At 39.9% G+C, this 19,446-nt stretch overlaps 1 protein-coding gene across 7 annotated transcripts in view; it reads right to left on the bottom strand.

The window, feature by feature from the left end:
* The window catches only part of SSH2 (slingshot protein phosphatase 2), a 313,558-nt gene that overhangs the window by 161,268 nt on the left and 132,844 nt on the right, over positions 1 to 19,446 (bottom strand). For 6 of the 7 annotated variants that reach the window (XM_058444977.1, XM_032163114.2, XM_058444971.1 and 3 more), the window contains one exon: positions 10,801 to 10,844. In XM_058444977.1, the coding sequence (XP_058300960.1) occupies positions 10,801 to 10,844 (44 nt within the window). Of the gene's footprint in view, positions 1 to 10,800; positions 10,847 to 19,446 lie in introns of all 7 variants that reach the window. The other variant, XM_058444973.1, reaches the window with a different exon arrangement.

Below are 19,446 nucleotides of genomic sequence, written 5' to 3'. Positions count from 1 at the left end.
TGAAGCTGTTCTTTTATGCTGAGTCAGTTCCTGAGTGGGGGCCACAGAACTGGTTGGCAGGTCCAGGTGGGGTCATTTGGTTGTTAGAAATGGAAAAACCTTATGTATTAGTCAGGGTTCTCTATAGGGACAGAACTTTATATAATATATATAATATTTATATATTTATATAATATATAATATTTATATATTATATAATTATATAATATATATATTATATATATTATATAAAGGAGAGTTTTTTAAGTATTAACTTACACGATCACAAGGTCCCACAATAGGCTATCTGCAAGCTGAGGAGCAAGGAGAGCCAGTCTGAGTCCCAAAACTGAAGAAGTGAAGAACTTGCAGTCCAATGTTTGAGGGCAGGATGCATCCAGCATGGGAGAAAGATGTAGGCTGGGAGGCTAGGCCAGTCTGTCCTTTTTATGCTTTTCTGCCTGCTTTATATTCGCTGGCATCTGATTAGATTGTGCCCACCAGATTAAGTGTGGATCTGCCTTCCGCAGCTAATCTCTTTTGCAACACCCTCACAGACACATCCAGGATCAATACTTTGTATCCTTCAATCCAATCAAGTTGACACTCAGTATTAACCATTATATCTGAAAAGGCATCTCAAAAAGCTGATCTTAGGTTCACAATAGTGATGTTACCTTTAAGAGTAATTGGGGGCTGGATGCGGTGGCTCATGCCTGCAATCCTGACACTTTGGGAGGCCAAGGTGGGTGGGTCACCTGAGGTCAGGAGTTCGAGACCAGCCTGGCCAACATGGTTAAACCCTGCCACTACTAAAAATAAAAATAAGCTGGGCGTGGTGGCACGCACGTGTAATCCCAGCTACTCGGGAGGCTGAGGCAGGAGAATCGCGTGAACCTGGGAGATGGAGGTTGCAATGAGCCAAGATTGTGCCACTGCATTCCACCCTGGGCGACAGACCAAGATTCCATCTCAAAAAAAGAGTAACTGGGGGCCGAGACGGGTGAATCGCTTGAGGTCAGGATACAAAAATTAGCTGGGTGTGGTGACGGGCAGCTGTAATCCCAGCTTCTTGGGAGGCTGAGACAGGAGAATCACTTGAATCCAGGAGGCGGAGGTTGCAGTGAGCCGAGATTGCACCCCACTGCACTCCAGCCTGGGTGACAGAGCTAGACTCCTTCTCAAAAAAAAAAAAAAAAAAAAAAAAAGAATTATTGGGGAAGTTGTGAATCCTATGACCTCCTGAATAATGGCTGGTAATATTTAGAATTAGTCATGTCATTCTTCTACACATAGATCTATCAAATCGAAACTCCTCTGCTTTTAAGGTATAGACAGTTAACTTCTTTCTGTCCTAAAACACATTAGCGCCTATTTTCAGACTTTTGATGATATCCTTCCATTCCCCCCCTCCATGTTTGGAATGCTACCCTTTTCTTCTGTTCTCCTATCTAAATCCCATTCATTCATCATGACTCAGCTCTTCCAAGAGGTTTTATGAGACTTCTCTGGCCCACATTGCTTTTTTCCTCTCCTCTGCTGCAAATTTTATTTTCATTGCTATCTTTGAAACAACTGAGAAAAAGACTGAATTTTCTTTTTGTTTTGTGTTTATTTTGCTTCATTTTTCCCTTATAAAGACCAAATTTTCAAAGGTGAAGAATTTTTTGAGCAGATGGTGAGTAATTTTTTATGTCCACGAAAGACTAAAGAGGAAGAAACTAGGCTTAAAAATAGGGGAGGGTTTCAGCTGAACATGAAAAATAATTTCTTCATTTTCAGAGTAATTAAAAAAATAAAAAGTATAATATATTATATGTATTGCTTGAATTGAGAGAAGAAATGTAAAACTCCTTACTTTATACAATTCTTATCTTGGGGTTGGCACACACAAGAATGAAAGAATTCTACTATAATTAAAATTAAATTAAGATCTCAAAGTACTTCGTTTCCTACCATAACTATTCACTATTCACCTTAAAAAAGGTGTCCTGAGATTGCAAAGATATATTTCAGTGCAATCTTGTTCATTTTTATTTATCATCTTATAATTGTATTAGGTTGATCCATATGAGACAGCTGTTTACAGTTAATATGGTTGAATATTGGCGTTTCATTTTTTTTTTTTTTTTTTTGAGACAGAGTCTTACTGTGTCGCCCAGGCTCTGGAGTGCAGTGGTACCATCTCTGCTCACTGCAACCTCTGCCTCCCGGGTTCAAGCGATTCTCCTGCTTCAGCCTCCTGAGTAGCTGGGATTACAGGCACGTGCCATCACGCTTAACTAATTTTTGTATTTTTAGTAGGGATGGGGTTTTGCCATGTTGACCAGGCTGGTCTCGAACTCGTGACCTCGTGATCCGCCCACTTCGGCCTCTCAAAGTGCTGGGATTGCAGGCGCGAGCCACCGCACCCCAGCCCGTTTACTTTTTTTTTTTTTTTTTTGAGACGGAGTCTGCCTGTGTAGCCCAGGCTGGAGTGCAGTGGCGCGATCTCGGCTCACTGCAAGCTCCGCCTCCCGGGTTCACACCATTCTCCTGCCTCAGCCTCCCCAGCAGCTGGGATTACAGGCGCCCGCCATCACGCCCGGCTAATTTTTTGTATTTTTAGTAGAGACAGGGTTTCACCGTGTTAGCCACGATGGTCTTGATCTCTTGACCTGGTGATCCACCCGCCTCGGCGTCCCAAAGTGCTGGGATTACAGGCGTGAGCCGCCGCGCCCGGCCTCGTTTACTTTTATAGTTATCTTCGTGGCTATTCCCCGGTCAGCAAAGTGGGTCATCACACAAGAAAAAGCTGAGTTCATAAATACGCAAAGGAAATACTGGCATCAAATTTCATCCATTTATCTTTTGACCAAATAGTGAGACAGACAGGTTGGAAAGGTTCCCTGGCAAAACTCTAGCCAGCCTGCATACTGAGGTGGAGCTTCGGGAAGTTCGCACAATTTGCATGGGGAGGAGGCTGGCCCCTCCTCTTCCTTTGTGAAACCTGGGATTCAAACTGCAAGGCAGGAAGGAACCAGCAGGAATTGTAGCCTTGAGGAAACTCCCTGTTCCCCCTTTGTTTTCCTTTTTGCCCCATAAATCCCATTATTCTCACCCTTCAATCATCTGTGAGCCTAAATTTTTGTTGCCATGGGACAATAACCCTGTCTTTAGCTGAACTAAGGAAAAGTCCTGCAACAATAGTTAATGATATAAAACCTGATTTTCTGTAATTGTGTTATCTTTTTATGCCTGTCTTCTGAGAAAAAAAAAATATTGTTGGAGTTTAAATATCACAGAAACGTGGCCAGCCATGGTGACTCACACTTGTAATCCCAGCACTTTGGGAGGCTGAGGCAGGAGGATCACTTGAGCCCAGCAGTTTGCAACCAGCCTAGGCAACATAGGGAGACCCTGTCTCTACAAAAATAACAGAAAATATTAGCTGGGCATAGTGGTGCATGCCAGTGGTCTCAGCTACTTGGGAGGCTCAAGTGGGAGGATTGACTGAGCCCGTTACTGTATCGCTGCACTCCAGCCTGTGTGGCAGAGCAAGACCCTGTCTCAATCAATCAATCACAAAAAGGGGCTAGTATGGCATAAATACGTTGTTTCTTAATTGTGCTAAAATAAACATAAAAATTTCCATCTTAGCCACTTTTAAGTGTACAGTTCACTGGCATTAAGTACGTTCACAATGTTGTGCAATCACCACCACTATCCATTTCTAGAACTTTTTTCATCTTCCAAAACTGAAGCTCCGTACCCACTAGGCAATAACTTCCCACTCCATCCCCCAGTCACCACAATTCTGTCCGCATGAATTTGATTATTCTAGGTATCTCATGTAAGCGGAATCATACAGTATTTGTCTTTTTGTGATTGGCTTATTTCACTTAGCTTAATGTCCTCATTTTTACCTATGTTGTGGCATGTCAGAACTTATTTCCTTTTTAAAGGCTGAACAATATTCCATTGTACATATAATACTTCATTTTGTTTATCCATTCATCGTTGATGAACACTTGGGTTGCATCCATCTTTTGGCTATTGTGAATAATGTTGCTATGAACACGGGTGTATGAATCTCTTAAGACCCTGCTTTCAATTCTTTTAGGTATCTACCCAGGAGTCCAGAAGTGGAATTGCTGGATCATATGATCATATTCTATTTTTAATTTTTTGAAGAATCACCATACTATTTTCCATTGCAGCTATGCCATTTTACATTCCCACCAATAGTGCACAAGGCTTCCAATTTCTCCATATCCTCACCAATGCTTTATGTTGATAGTGGCCATCCATCCTAATGGGTATGAGGTAGTATCTCACTGTGGTTTCAATTTGCATTTCCTTAATGATTAGTGATTTTGAGTTTGGTTTTTTTTTTTTTTTTTTTAAGAGACAGGGACTTGTACTCTTACCCAGGCTGGACTGCAGTGGAACCTTCTTAGCTCACCACAGCCTTTAATTCCTGGACTCAAGCAATCTTCCCACCTCAACATTCTGAGTAGCTGGGACAGGTGTGTGACACCACACCTGGCTAAATTTTTTTATCTTTTGTAGAGATGGGGTCTTGCCATGTTTCCCAGGCTGGTCTCAAACTCCTGGGCTCAAGCAATCCTTCCTTCTCAGCCTCCCAAGTGCTGGAATTACAGGCATGAGTCACTGCATTCAGCCTTGAGCAATTTTTCATACACTTATTGCTTATTTGTTTACCTTCTTTGGAGAAATGTCTATTCAAGTTCTTTGCCTATTTTTTAATTGGGTTGTATGATGGTTAATTTTATGTGTCAACCATCAACCTGACTGGGCCACAGGATGTCCAGTATTTGATTAAATATTATCTTGGCCTATCTGTGAGGGTGTTTCTGGATAATATTAATCTTTGAATCGGTAGACTGGGTAACGCAGACTGTCCTCTCCAGTGTGGGTAGGCCTCACTCAATCTATTGAAGGCCTGAATAGAACAAAAGTCTGAATAAGGGAAAAGCTACTCCTTCTGCCTTTGAGCAAGGACATTGATCTTCTATTTTCGGACTCAGACTTGGACTCAGCAAATGGTGGACTGAGCCACCATTGGCTCTCCTAGTTCTTAAGCCTTTGGACTTGGACTGGAACTATACCATTAGTTCTCCTTGGTTTCCAGCCTACAGATCTTGGGACTTCTCAGCCTCAATCATGTAAACCATTTACTTAGAATCAATTTCTTTCTTTTCTTTCCTTTCTTTCTTTCTCTCTCTTTTTTCTTTCTTTCCCTCCCTGTCTCCTTCCCTCCCTCCTTTCCTCCCTCCCTCCCTCTCTCTCTATATATATCTATCTCTATGAGATACCCTTTTAGGTTCTATTTCTCTAAAGAACCCTGACTTATACAGACATTGGTCCTGAGAAATGGGGTGCTGAGGCTTTGAAACCAGGTAATGGGTAGAAGAGTTTTGAGGTGCATGCTGGAAAAAGCCAAGATTGCCAATGAAGGGACTGCTAAAGGCAATTCTGGTGAGGGCTCAGAAAGGATAGAGGAGATCTGGAGAAAATGCTTCCATCTTCTTAGAGAATACATAAAGAACCACGAACAGAATATTTGTAGAAATATGGATGGAAAAGCCCATTCTGACGAAGGCTCAGATGGAAACAAGAAACATATTAGTGGACAATGGAGAAAAGGCAATCCTTGTTACAAAGTGGCAAAGAACTTGGGCTGGATTGTGTTTGTGTTCTAGTATTTTGTGGAAGGTAGAACTTGCAACAGTGGAATTAGACATTCAGCTACAGTGGTTTCTAAGCAAAGTGGTGAAGGAGTGGTTTGGCTCCTTCTGGCTGCTATAATAAAATGCAAAAAGAGAGAAATGAATTACAGAAGGAATTGTTAAGCAAAAGGGAACCAGAACTTATTTGGAACATTCTCTGCCTGTGCATATTGCAAAAAATGAGAAAGCATGTTTGGAAGGGAACACCAACAGTATGGCTGACTGACCATATAAGGAGGGTAGTGTTGGTGTGAACCACAGGCCTAATCAGCTGTCTCAATAGAAGCCAGGATAGAGAAGGGATTATGCAAACAGAAATACTGCCAGCTAGGACTAAGGGAAACAGAGAAAATGAAATGGAATAAAGGAAGACTGTGACTACGCATTATCCTTCAAGAAAGGGGAAGAAGGATCCCCAAAGGCAATTCAGTGATGATCATCAGGGCTTCTATTCTCATCACACCCACTTTGGGTGGCGATCAGGGAGCAAGGCTGTCTTCACTTCAGTTTCAAAGACTAGGACCACTGGCAAGCAGAGTTGTGTGGGCAGGGCTCTTGCAGAGAGCCATGTGGATGGCACTACACTGAGCTGAAGGGGCAGGGCCACCACATGAAGCAATGAGGGTGACGCTGCCACTCAAGTGCATCTGGAGAACAGAGCATCAAACCAAGAAGGATTATTTTCAAGTCTTAAGACCTAAGGGGATTTGCCTTGCTAAGTTTTAAACTTAATTGGGACCTATCACTCCTACTTTCCTTCTGATTTCTCCCTTTTGAGATAGGAAATCTATCCTATGCTTACCTCACCATGGTATTTTGGAAGTGCTTAATTTACCTGGTTTCACAGGTTCACAGCTGGAGAGGAATGTTGGCTCAGAAATAATCATTCCTGGTCTTACTTGTATCTGATTTAGATGATATTTAGATAAAACTTTGGACTTTAGGCTTCAGAATTGATGCTGGAATGTTTTGTCTTTTAAGGATGTTGAGATGGAATGAATATATTTCGTATATGAGAACATGAATTTTGTGGGTTCCCGGGCAAAATATTATGGACTTAATGTTTGTGCCCCCTGCTAATTCATATGTTGAAGCCCTATCCTCGAAAGTGATGGTATTTGGAGGCGAGGCCTTTGGGAGGTAGTTAGGGTTAGATGAGGTCATGATGGTGGAGCCCCCATGACATGTCCTTAAAAGAACAGGAAGAGACCAGAACATGCTCACTCTTTCTTTCTCCCCACCAAGTAAGAACACTGAGAGAAGGTGGCTGACTGCAAGCCTGGAAGAACACCCTCACATGAACATGCCGGCACCTTGATCTTAGATTTCCCAGCCTCCAGGACTGTGAGAAATAAATGTCTGTTGTTTCAGCCACCCAGTCTAGGTATTTTGTTATAGTGGACTGACTAGGGTTTTGTTTTTGTTGAGTTGTAGGAGTTCTTTACATCCACATTCTGGATATTAACCCCTTATGATTTGCAAATATTTTCTTCTGCTCCATGGGTTGCCTTTTCACTCTGTTGATAGTGTCTTTTGATGCACAGAAGTTTGAAATTTTGATGTAGTCTAATTTATCTATTTTTGTAGTTATGATTTTTATCTGTGAACAAAGCCATCATAGTTTGGTCTAATTGTACTGAAAGATTTTTTTTTTTTTTTTTGAGACAGAGTCTTGCTCTGTTGCCCAGGCTGGATTGCAGTGGCACAATCTCAGCTCACTGCAACCTCTGCCTCCCGAGTTCCAGTGATTCTCCTGCCTCAGCCTCCTGACTAGCTGGGATTACAGGCTCATGCCACCACACCCAGCTAATTTTTGTATTTTTAGTAGAGACAGGGTTTCGCCATGTTGGCCAGGCTGGTCTCAAACCCCTGACCTCAGGTGATCCACCCACGTGGCCTCCCAGAGTGCTGGGATTACAGGTGTGAGCCACTGCGCCCGGTCTGAAAGATTATTTTTATGACTTTGTCAATAAATGGCATTTGGCTAAGATTGTTATTATTATTATTATTTTAATTTTTGAGACGGAGTCTTGCTCTGCTGCCCAGGCTGGCGTGCAGTGGCTCTCGATCTCGGCTCACTGCAACCTCCACCTCCAGGATTCAACCAATTCTCCTGCCTCAGACTCCTGAGTAGCTGGGCTATAGGCATGCACCACCGCACCCGGGTAATTTTTTGTATTTTTAGCAGAGATGGGATTTCACCATGTTGGCCAGGCTGGTCTTGAACTCCTGACCTCATGTGATCCATCCGCCTCAGCCTCCCAAAATGCTGGGATTACAGGCATGAGCCACTGCCCCCGGCAAAAATAACAGATTATTAATGTAATGTCTTCTTCGTTACCTGGAACTGCCCTTTAGTTTTAATGATATGCTGTTTACTATTTAATTTCTTACTACAAGCTACATTTGAACCCACAAACTGACAAGATGAGTTCAGGCATGCTTAATGAAACGATTCAATGCTGGTTTATTCTGTGGTGAGTGATGGAGAACTCTGAACAATCTGTAGCAGTCAAACATACAAAAATCAATCTCTTACATACCATATAGCTACAAGGGGCATTCAACTGGCAGGTAAGATAAGTTTCTTTGCTTCGAGTTGGACTAAAGCCTTTAGATTTAGAAATAGCTTGGCAAACACATTAAATGTAAGACATTGTAACAGATTAGCAAATTTTGATTTTTTAATAGTTGCTACTAGGTTTTCGTCATTTCTTATTTCTATAAGTAATCCTTCTCTTGTGAATAGAAGAAGCCTGCAAAAACCCTCTGCTGGTCAAAGTGACAAAGTATTGCCCAAAACTTTTAAAAACAGGTCTTTATGGTTCTTCTTCTTCTTTTTTTTTTTTTTTTTTTTTTTTTGGTAAGACAGAGTCTCACTTTGTTGCCTAGACTGGAGTGCAGTTGTGTGATCTCTGCTCACTGCAGCCTCCACCTCCTGGGTTCAAGTGATTCTTCTGCCTCAGCCTCCTGAGTAGCTGGGATTACAGGCATGCACCACCAAGCCCGGCTAATTTTTTTTGTATTTTTAGTAAAGATGGGGTTTTACCACGTTGGCCAGGCTGTTCTCAGACTCTTGGCCTCCCAAAGTGCTGGGATTACAGGTGTGAGCCACCGCACCCGGCCTTTATAGTTCTTAATGGCTTGACAATTCAGTACTGTGAATAAGAGAATAGACTTCCATTGCCTCATTATTAGGTAATTTTTTGGAACAATATTATTCCAGTGGATATTGAGTCAATATATAAAGCTTGAAATTGACCCAGAGAGCTTTAAATCTGACCTTCTAGAAACTATAAGAATTATTTTTTCATTCTAATGGGAATATGATTATGATGCCTCTGGTACACATTCAGCTAAAATTTATTTTGGGTTTCTACCTCTTTAGCCCTATGCAAAAGAAGGACACTTCTCTTTGCTAAGAGACATGAGAAATTAAGCTTTAAGCCCAAAGTTTATGTGATAACAAGTCAGGAAAAAAACTGCCAATAATCTCAGTTACTGATGAAAAGGAACTATTTTTATATTAAGTTGTAGTTTACAAGAAGGAGGTATATATCAACAAACACCTGATAATAATAATAATACTTTTTATTATTTTTTGTTTGTTTTTGTTTTTGAGACGGAGTCTCGCTCTGTAGCCCAAGCTGGAGTGCAGTGGTGCGATCTCGGCTCACTGCAAGCTCCGCCTTCTGGGTTCACGCCATTCTCCTGCCTCAGCCTCCTGAGTAGCTGGGACTACAGGCACCCGCCACCATGCCCAGCTTATTTTTTGTATTTTTAGTGGAGACGGGGTTTCACCATGTTAACCAGTATGGTCTCGATCTCCTGACCTCGTGATCCGCCTGCCTCGGCTTCCCAAAGTGCTGCGATTACAGGCGTGAGCCATCGCGCCCGGCCTGGTAATTATTAAAGCAGCATTCCCTTTAGCCAGCTTCTTCACGATGAGCATGTTTATTGATCCTTTCTCTGTAACATCTAGAATGGTTCATTTGAGTTCAGAATACAAGTTTGGTAACATTGAAATGACCATCAAGAACTTACCCGGCCTGTTTCTTGTGGGAGGGAGTTACTTTTAAAAACCCCTTAAAGGAGGTAAAATAAATGTTATTTTATACTTCCTATATTTCTCTCACAATTGTTTTCTTTTTTTTTCTTTTTGAGATGGAGTCTCGCTGTCGCTCAGGCTGGAGTGCAGTGGCGCGATCTCGGCTCACTACAAGCTCCGCCTTCCGGGTTCACGCCATTCTCCTGCCTCAGCCTCCCGAGTAGCTGGGACTACAGGTGCCCGCCACCACGCCCAGCTAAGTTTTTGTATTTTTAGTAAAGACGGGGTTTCACCGTGGTCTCGATCTCATGACCTCGTGATCCACCCGCCTCGGCCTCCCAAAGTGCTAGGATTACAGGTGTGAGCCACCGTGCCTGGCCTGTTTTCTTTTAATGTTACTGGGTACTGGCACCCTTCTAACAACATGCCCACTATTCCATGAGGAGGGTAAAAAGGTTTCATTGCATTTTAAAAGATTAGGTAGGTTACTCAGTATACCCTTTGTATAAAAACAAAGTGAAATATTTACCAATTTGCAAGAATTGCCAAAGTTTATCAAATATGAATGACAAATTAAGTACAAAACTGAAGGCTGAAATGTTCTTCAGTTGATATTTTCCTGAAAGCCAAGGAAAATTTGCTTTTTTATTACCCCCAAGATAGTTCCTTGGATGCTTGGGTGAAAATTGAGCCAAAATTGACCTTTCTGCCTCTTTTTAAACCAATGTATCATTTAAAAATCTTTCTGAATCAGTAACTGGATTCCTAAAGCATTCACTCTCACTCTTTTTTTTTAAAAGGGAGGAAGGTCCTGATACGTTGTCTCGAACTCCTGGCCTTAAGCAATCCCAAGTAGCTGGAATTACAGGCACAAGCCACCATGCCCAGCTGCAGTCTGGTTTCTTGAGAGACCAAGGAAGCATGTTGAAAAACATGGATAAGCTAATCTGATAAGACTGAAAAAGAATTAGAGAAAAAACAATAACTACTACAAAAATATCCTACAACAAAAATGCTGTAGGATATAATGAACAAACATACCTCCTGGGCTGTGACCGGCATTCTTCCTCCCCACTGTCTGCCTCCTGTATAGACAGAAAATGAAAAAAAATATTAAAACCTGAGGTTTCATATCATAATATCACTAATATAATTTTACTAAGTTTCACATGTTGTATACTTGAACTAAATTACTCATGTTGTATACTTGAACTAAATTGTCTTCAAAAAAAGTGACTTCAACCAACCCAGGAAGTTGATGTCAATAGAACTTACTCTTGGAGGTAACTTCAACAATAGTCCATGAACAAATTTCATTGATAATGAAGTGCTATTCATTAAAACAATTACCTCAGAAAACCAACTAAATATGTTATTTTACTGTTATGCTACTTCAGCTTCAAAATGAGTGGCCATTCTGACTACCACCAATAAATCTCATCAATATAACCTATTAATGACTCTGATCCCCAAAGAACAACCTAAACAATGAACACCACTTAAAAGAGAGTGCCCATGATCAAATCACCATCAGCATCAACATAATGGCTACCACTTGTTGAGTACTTACAATGTGCTAGGCACTGTGTTCCTCAATTTAAGTACATTACTCTACTTATTCCTTATAAACCCAGAAGGTTGATGGTACCAATTATTTTTAACTTATTCAAATACACACAGTAACATAGGATAAATCAATGTGATATAAAAGCATTGATGGTTAATGACCCACCCAGGGATGCCAAACAATGACAACAAAAAGCACTGAATCATAGTTCAATTACAATATTTATTTCTTCTTAGTGTGGCACATAAAATAATAGAAAGTCTTATAACTTATGGCAATTTAGACTCAATGAATATTTTACAGATAAAGAAGCAAAAGGGAAATAAATTGTCCAAGGAGACTCACGTGGTGAAGAATTAAAACGAAAAAATATTGACTCCCAACTAGCTGAAAAAGCTTGTCATTTACCTCTCCCTGCCCTGGGTTAAAAATTAGTATATGTTATGATATCATACTGATCTTCACAGAGGCAAGAATATTGACATGAAGGAAAAGTGAGGAAAGATGGACAGGCTTTTTCTTTAAATTTGCTCCCTGACAATTTGTATTTGTTCTCTCATCACTTTTGCCCTATCTGGCAAACACAGAACTATTAGGTAGAAGGAGAAAAATAATCTCAGAGAATATGTGTACTGTCTGCCAACAAGCCACCTGCATTTTCATTTATGAAGCCATCCTCATCTACCTTTACATCATTCTGCCTCCTTTCTTGGGCAGCCAAGCCTAGCTCTGTAACTTTCATTCCCATGTTACTTTCATTATTCATTTCAAACATGTCTTTCTCTCTCTCTCTCTCTTTTTTTTTTTTCCACGAAGGAAGAACAAAACAAAGATTCTGCTCCCAGAAGGAGTACAGGTAGAAAGTGTCATAGTGTATTACACTCTTTGCATATAACAGAGAGGGTTTAGGTTAGAAAGGTATGCCCTTTAGAGACTGAAAAAAGGTTTAAAATGGGAAATAACTGTCTCTAGAATCAATAATCAGAACGTGGAAAGTTTGCAAGAATGAAAATAAAAGACTCAGATAAACAAATGTAAATGTTAGATTTTTGTGCCTAAAGGAACTGTAATAAATAGAAATGATTTCCTGGAATATCATTTAACAAAGAGTGCTTCAGTACTGTTATTATTAATAGATCTCAAATTATAATGTAGTCTTCACACATTTTTTTCCTTATATATTTTTTAGACGTTGCCTCACTCTTGTCACCCAGGCTGGAGTGCAGTGATGCAATCTCGGCTCACTGCAACCTCCACCTCCCAGGATAAAGCAATTCTCCAGTCTCAGCCTCCCAAGTAGCTGGGACTACAGGTGCTAGCCACCATGCCTGGCTAATTTTTGTATTTTTTAGTAGAGATGGGGTTTGGCCATATTGGCCGGGCTGGTCTCAAACTCCTGACCTCAGGTGATCCACCCCCCTCAGCCTCCCAGAGTGCTGGGATTACAGGCATGAGCCACGGTGCCTGGCCACATTATTTTTTAATTGCATTAAATATTATATAAGAATATGATTAACATATAAGTTATGAGGTACAATAATAAAATGAATACCTATGAACACCATTCCACCTAAGAGCTATAATAGTACCAACACTGTTGCTTCTGTTTGCCTCTTATCTCCCATTCCTCTTTCTATTACGGGACTACCATCCCAAAGTTTATACTTTTTTTGTTTCTACCTCATTTTATTATTTAAAAAATTTCAAACATAAAATTGAAAGATCTTATAGTGAACCTGTATATCTACCATCTAGATTGTATCATTAATATTTTCTATACTTTTTTTTTTTGAGACGGAGTCTCGCTCTGTTGCCCAGGCTGGAGTGCAGTGGCACAATCTCAGCTCACTACAACCTCGACCTCCCGGGTTCAAGTGCTTCTCCTGCCTCAGCTTCCTGAGTAGCTAGGATTACGGGCATGTGCCACCATGGCCTGGCTAATTTTTGTATTTTTAGTAGAGACGGGCTTTCTCCATGTTGGCCAGGCTGGTCTCAAACTCCTGACCTCAGGTGATCCGCCCACTTTGGCCTCCCATGGCCTAGGATTATAGGCGTGAGCCACCATGCCCAGCCAATATTTTCTATACTTTTTAAAAATCATATGTTTATTCATCTATCTGTCCATCTATCCATCTTATTTTTTGGATGCATTTCGATGTAAGTTACTGATACCAGTACATCTGCCTTTAAATGCAATAATAATTAATTAGAATTCAGTATTTATAGTTTTTTTCCTTTCCTTTTTTTTTTTTTTGTTTAGAGATAAGGTCTTGCTCTGTCACTTAGGCTGTAGTATGTGCAGTAGCGTTAACACAGCTCACTGCAGCCTCAAACTCCTGGGTTCAAGCAATTCTCTTGCCTCACCCTCCTGAGTAGCTAGGACTACAGATGCACACTGCCAGGCCTGGCTAATTTTGTTTTTTATTTTTAAATTTTTGTAGAGATGGGGTCTCACTATGCTGTTCAGGTTGGTCTCAAACTTCTGGTCTCAAGCGATCTTCCTGCCTTGACCTCCCAGAGTGCTGGGATTACAGGCATGAGCCACTGCACCTGGCCAGTTTTTTTTTTAAGGTAAAATTTATATACAATGAAATACACAAATCTTAAGTGCACCATTTAATGAGTTTTGACAAATGTATGTGTCTACGTAATTCAAACTGCTATCAAGAAATGGAACATTTCCATCACCTCAGAAATTTTTCTCATAGCCATTCCCAGTCAAAATGTGGCACCACCCACTCCTGAGGCAACCCTGTTCTGGTTTTCCACCACAGATTTTTGCCATAAAAAATTAGTACAGAGGATATGATTCCATTGTTCATTAAATGGGATTATATACTACGTACTACTTTATGGGAGGATCTTTGAAAAACATTCAGCATGTTTTCGAGATTCATCCCATGTTGTTGCATAAAATAGCAGTTCATTCCTTTTTATCACTGAGGATTCCATCACATGAATATACTAGTTCATTTATTTATTCTCTTATTGATGGATACATTTGGGATATTTGAGTTTTTGCCTATCATGAACAAAGTTATTAGCCAGACATGGTGGTTCATGCCTGTCATCCCAGCACTTTGGGAGGCTGACGCAGGAGGATCACTTGAAGCCAGGAGTTTGAGACCAGCCTGGGCAAAATAGCAAGACACAGTCTCTACCAAAAAAATAAAATAGTTAGCCAGACATGGCACCTGTAGTCCTACTCTGGAGGCTGAGATGGGAGGATCGGTTGAGTCCAGGAGTCTGAGGCTGCAGTGAGCTATGATCACCCCACTGCATTCCAACTTGAGAGACAGAGTGAGACTCTAAAATTAAATAAATAAATAAAGCTATTATGTGAATATTCTTTTGTGAAGTTTTTTTTTCAGGGGGGTTTGACATAAGTTTTTATTTCTTTTGGGTCACAAGACAGATGCATGTATAGTTTCATATAAAATTGCCAGGCCTTCTCCCAAAGCACTTACACCACTTTATACCCTCATCAACAATGTGTGAGAGTTATAACTTAACTCTAATTGGCAATTCTTTTCCCCTATGGTTATTGTTTTCAGGTTCTCAGAAACCTTTGCCTACCCTCTAGTCATGAACATATTCTATCATTTTTTCTTTCTTTCTTTTTTGAGAAAGTCTCGTTCTGTTGCCCAGGCTGGAGTGCAGTGGCGGGATCTCGGCTCACTGGGTTCAAGCGATTCTCCTGCCTCAGCCTCCTGAGTAGCTGAGATTACAGGCGTGTACCACCGTGCCCGGCTAATTTTTGTAGTTTTAGTAGAGGTGGGGTTTCACCATATTGGCCAGGGTGGTCTCGAACTCCTGACCTCGTGATCTGCCTACCTCAGCCTCCCAAAGTGCTGGGATTACAGGCGTGAGCCACCGTGCCCGGCTCAATCTTTTATATTTTAAAGAATGTCTCTTTAAAGAATATCAATAGGCCATATTTTTGGCATATTTGAATTTTTACAGAAAGAACATCATAACCATTATGATTATTATCGTTATGCATATTACATAACCTCATTGAGTGTTTATTCTACACTAACACTGTTCTACAAACATGAGATAGCTATTATAATTATCCCATTTTAGAAATGAAGAAATTGAGGTACAAACTGGTTGTTGCTTTTTGCCCACAGACAGCATTTGAATCTTACTTTATTTTATCCATTATGACAATCTTTGTCATTAACTGTGGTGTTTAGTACATTAACATTTAATATAATTTTTGATATTGTTAGACTTGTGTCCACCATTTACTATTTATTTTCCGTTTGTCGCTTGTATTTGTATTCCTCTGTTCTTCCTTTTCTGCCTTCTTTGGTATTATTTGAATATTTTCTGGAATTTTGTTTTAACTTGCCGATTGCGTCTACCTCTTTGCATTATTTATTCCCTTGTTTTTAAAAAAATTACATATGCCTATATTCTTAAACAATGTATTACTCATTTTTGATTGTTTGAGGGATTAAAAACTGTGTTATACTGTGTGTAGTTTTCCCAATATGCTTTTTAAAAACTAAATATTATCCTGAAAAGATTCATCTACTTAATACATATAGCTATAGTTCACTCATTTTTGATGGGGTAAAATTCGAATATATCATAGTTTATCCATTCTATTTACATAGAATAGGTTGTTTCTATTTTTTTGGTGACATACACAATGCTGCTATCAGCATTCTTGTACGTGTCTTTTGGTGAACATGCAAAATATATCAACAGTATATATACCTATGAGTGAAACTGCAGGGTCATAGAGTAAATAAAGGTTCAACTTTACAAGATAGTACCAAATTATTTTCCGAAGTGGTTGTGCTGATTTATACTCTCACCAGAAAGAGTAAGAGTTTTAGTTGATCTAAATTTTAGCCAACACTTAGGATCATCAGATGTTTTCTAGTTTTGCCAGTCTAATGTTTTATCTCATTATGGTCTTAATTTGCTTTGTCTTGAGATTAACTAATGAGGTTGGGCATCCTTTCATATGTTTATGGGCTACTACTAGTTTCATATCCTTGCCCTTATTTCTAAAATAAGCACACCAAAAGAAGGATAATTCAAATTATTTTCAGTTTTTTGGTGGATTTTTTTACCTACGAGAATAGTGATGAGAATATGTGGATAAGTAAAAAGCAAAAACACCCTTGATGCTTTCTTATAGGGCACAAGCAGCCAAAACCAGTTATGTCTACAGGGGTGAACTACATTTATTGAGTACTACTATGGGCTAGGTACTTTATATGTTGTTTCACTGAATGGGTACCACACCCTATGGGACTTATTCAAGGTAATAAATGGTGGAGTCAGGATTTGAACGTGGGTCTTTCTGCTATAATCAGCTGCATCTAAACTAAAAATCTTACTTTGATACTTATAACCCAAGATGGCAATTCGGAGGGAGCTGAAGAAGAAGGAATATCTTTTTTCATGGCTTTTAATAAAGTAATATCCTTTGCATCTTTCCTCTATGACTTGTACACTTTAAAGTAGTGCCAAAAGTGTAGAAAATTCCTTTGGCTCCCCAAAAAAGCAAATCAGAACAGTGTTTTAAACACAAGATCCTCAAATAATTTTTTCTTTTTTTATGTTTCAATAGCCAGCCAAATGAATAATTTGCTTTCCCTTCTGTTTACTTCGAAAAAAAACCTGAGGGAAAAACTCAGCATATCAAGGCATTGTAGGTCTTATGGTAAAACGGATTTAAAAGGAATGAACAAAATGTTCAATTATGTTAATTTCAGCAGAATTCACTGCCAAAAAAGCAAAGACACAATATTTCTTATTTAATAAGAGTAACTATTGGGTAATGCAGTTATCTTGAACAGTAGCATTCAAATGGTAGCTGAAGGTGGAATGCTTACCATTCTATTATAACAAGTGCAGAAACCAGATATAACAACCTTCCTTGTCAAGTAACTTCACACGTTGTTACTGAAAAATGCCAAACAATCTGTTCAAAACATTGGAAATTACCAGGAGAAAAGTGTAGAGACAGCTCTTAGTTTCTTAGTGAACAGAATACTTTCTGATACATAACGAGAATATCTAATTAATTAAATGACTAAATGTTTGTTGGCTTTTTTATGATCTAATTTCCAAGAGCCCTATTGTTAAATAGCTTTTAAAGAGTATAATTACTACTTATGTTCTTAAGAAAAAATTGACCTAGAAACAGTAAGGTATTACATTTAAGTTTAGGGTGTTCAGGAACCATTAAGTCTTTTTTTCTTTTTTTTTGAGACGGAGTCTCACTCTGTTACTCAGGCTAGAGTGCAGTGGTGCGATCTCGGCTCACTGCACCCTCTGCCTCCTGGGTTCAAGCGATTCTCATACCTCAGCCTCCCGAGTAGCTGGGATTACAGGTGTCTGCCACCCACGCCCTGTAATTTTTGTATTTTTAGTAGAGATGGGGTTTTGCCATGTTGGCCAGGCTGTTCTCGAACTCCTGACCTCAAGTGATCCACCTATCTCAGCCTCCCAAAGTGCTGGGATTACAGGCATAAGCCACCATGCCTGGCTCCATTAAGTATTAATTGAAAGATTAATGCATTCTTATTAATCTGTTTACTATCTGATCATAAAAACAGGTCACTAAATAAAATATGTCTGGAAAATATAGAAGCACCCAAGTAATATTTGCTGAGAAGTAGGCTTGGCGGAGGGAGATGCTGCCAGCCTTGAACACTGGGCTAGCAGAGTGTTAAGCAATATTTTCCCAAATCTTATCATGCAAGATTCTTTATACTTTCTATTTGCTCCAATCCAAGTCATCTCATTTATCATTCTCCAAACATACCTATTGACTTCCTTTGTTCATGCTGTTGTATCAACCCTCTCCGATATTCTTTTCCAGTCTTCAAAGCTAGTTTCAAACACTAGTAGTTTGTGACATTTCTTTTATCACCTGACTGATGCTCTCTGTCTCCCTCCAAACCTAACGGATACTGTGCGTCATTTTTGTGGCACTACCAGTTCTGTTTCTGGGTTACAACTGGGTACTTGTTTTATCTCCCATCATCAGATTGTAATCTCCTTAAGGGCAGGAGCCATGCCTCATTGCCCTTTGCATCTCACTCTGTGTTTAGCACAATGCCCTATGTGCAGATGGAACTCAATAAAGAGTCGAATGAGTGACTGGAGCAGCTAACTAATGCCATGTGAACGCTTGAAGCTAACTAGCTATACATTTTCTGCTAGTAAGGACTCTATGCCAGTTACATTTTAGCCTTACCACGTTAAAAGAATGGTTTTTGTTGCTCAGGAGTAGCCTGTGGCTAAGATCTGGCAGTAATACCTTAATACCTTACCCAAAGGCTTTCCTTTTGCTTAAGCAGACAGAATCATTTACTTGATCTCAATTTTTAAAAAATATTTTTTTTTTGAAAGATGAGGTCTTGCTATGTTGCCCAAGCTGGTCTTGAACTTCCGGCTTTAAGCAATCCTCCCACTTTGGCCTCCCAAAGTGCTGGGATTACAGGTGTGAGCCACTGCACCCAGCCCACCTGCTCTCAATTATATATTCATTCATTCAACATTCATTGACTACCTATTATGTTTTAGACACTAGGCACCAGGGAATGAAAGTAAGCACAACTGTCCTTATTCTTAAACAGTTCGTATTGTAGTGGGGGAGACAGTTCCATAAAATAGAAATTATAACGATATGTCATTTAGGCCTACAGCAAAAGGACATACAAAATGTTATAGAAGCAACAGAGGAGGAAGTGACTAACTGTGGTGTTGGGAAATCCTTCACAAAAATTAATTTTTTGGCTGGGCTTGAACTAGTGGGTTTTTGTCAGATGGAAAATAAGAGTATTGGCCAGGCATGGTGGCTCATGCCCGTAATCTCAGCACTTTGGAAGGCCAAGGTAGGAGAATCCCTTGAGGCAGGAGTTTGAGACCAGTCTAGGACACATAGCAAAACACTGTCTCTACAAAAAAAAAAAAAAAGAAAAAAAAAGTAAGTAAGAGTATTTCAGGGAGAAGAACAGGCAAAAGAGCTGAAAACTGTAGAAGAATGAGAGTCTGATAAATTTGGGGAAGAGTGAGCAGCTGTGGATTTTTGAAGCAAAGGTACAGGTATTGGGGGTTAAGGCTATCAAGTAATATTACTGTTACGA

This window comes from Hylobates moloch, unplaced genomic scaffold (assembly GCF_009828535.3).
Source record: "Hylobates moloch isolate HMO894 unplaced genomic scaffold, HMol_V3 SCAFFOLD_10, whole genome shotgun sequence".
NCBI lineage: Eukaryota > Metazoa > Chordata > Mammalia > Primates > Hylobatidae > Hylobates > Hylobates moloch.
This window is presented reverse-complemented; position numbering and strand designations above follow the sequence as displayed.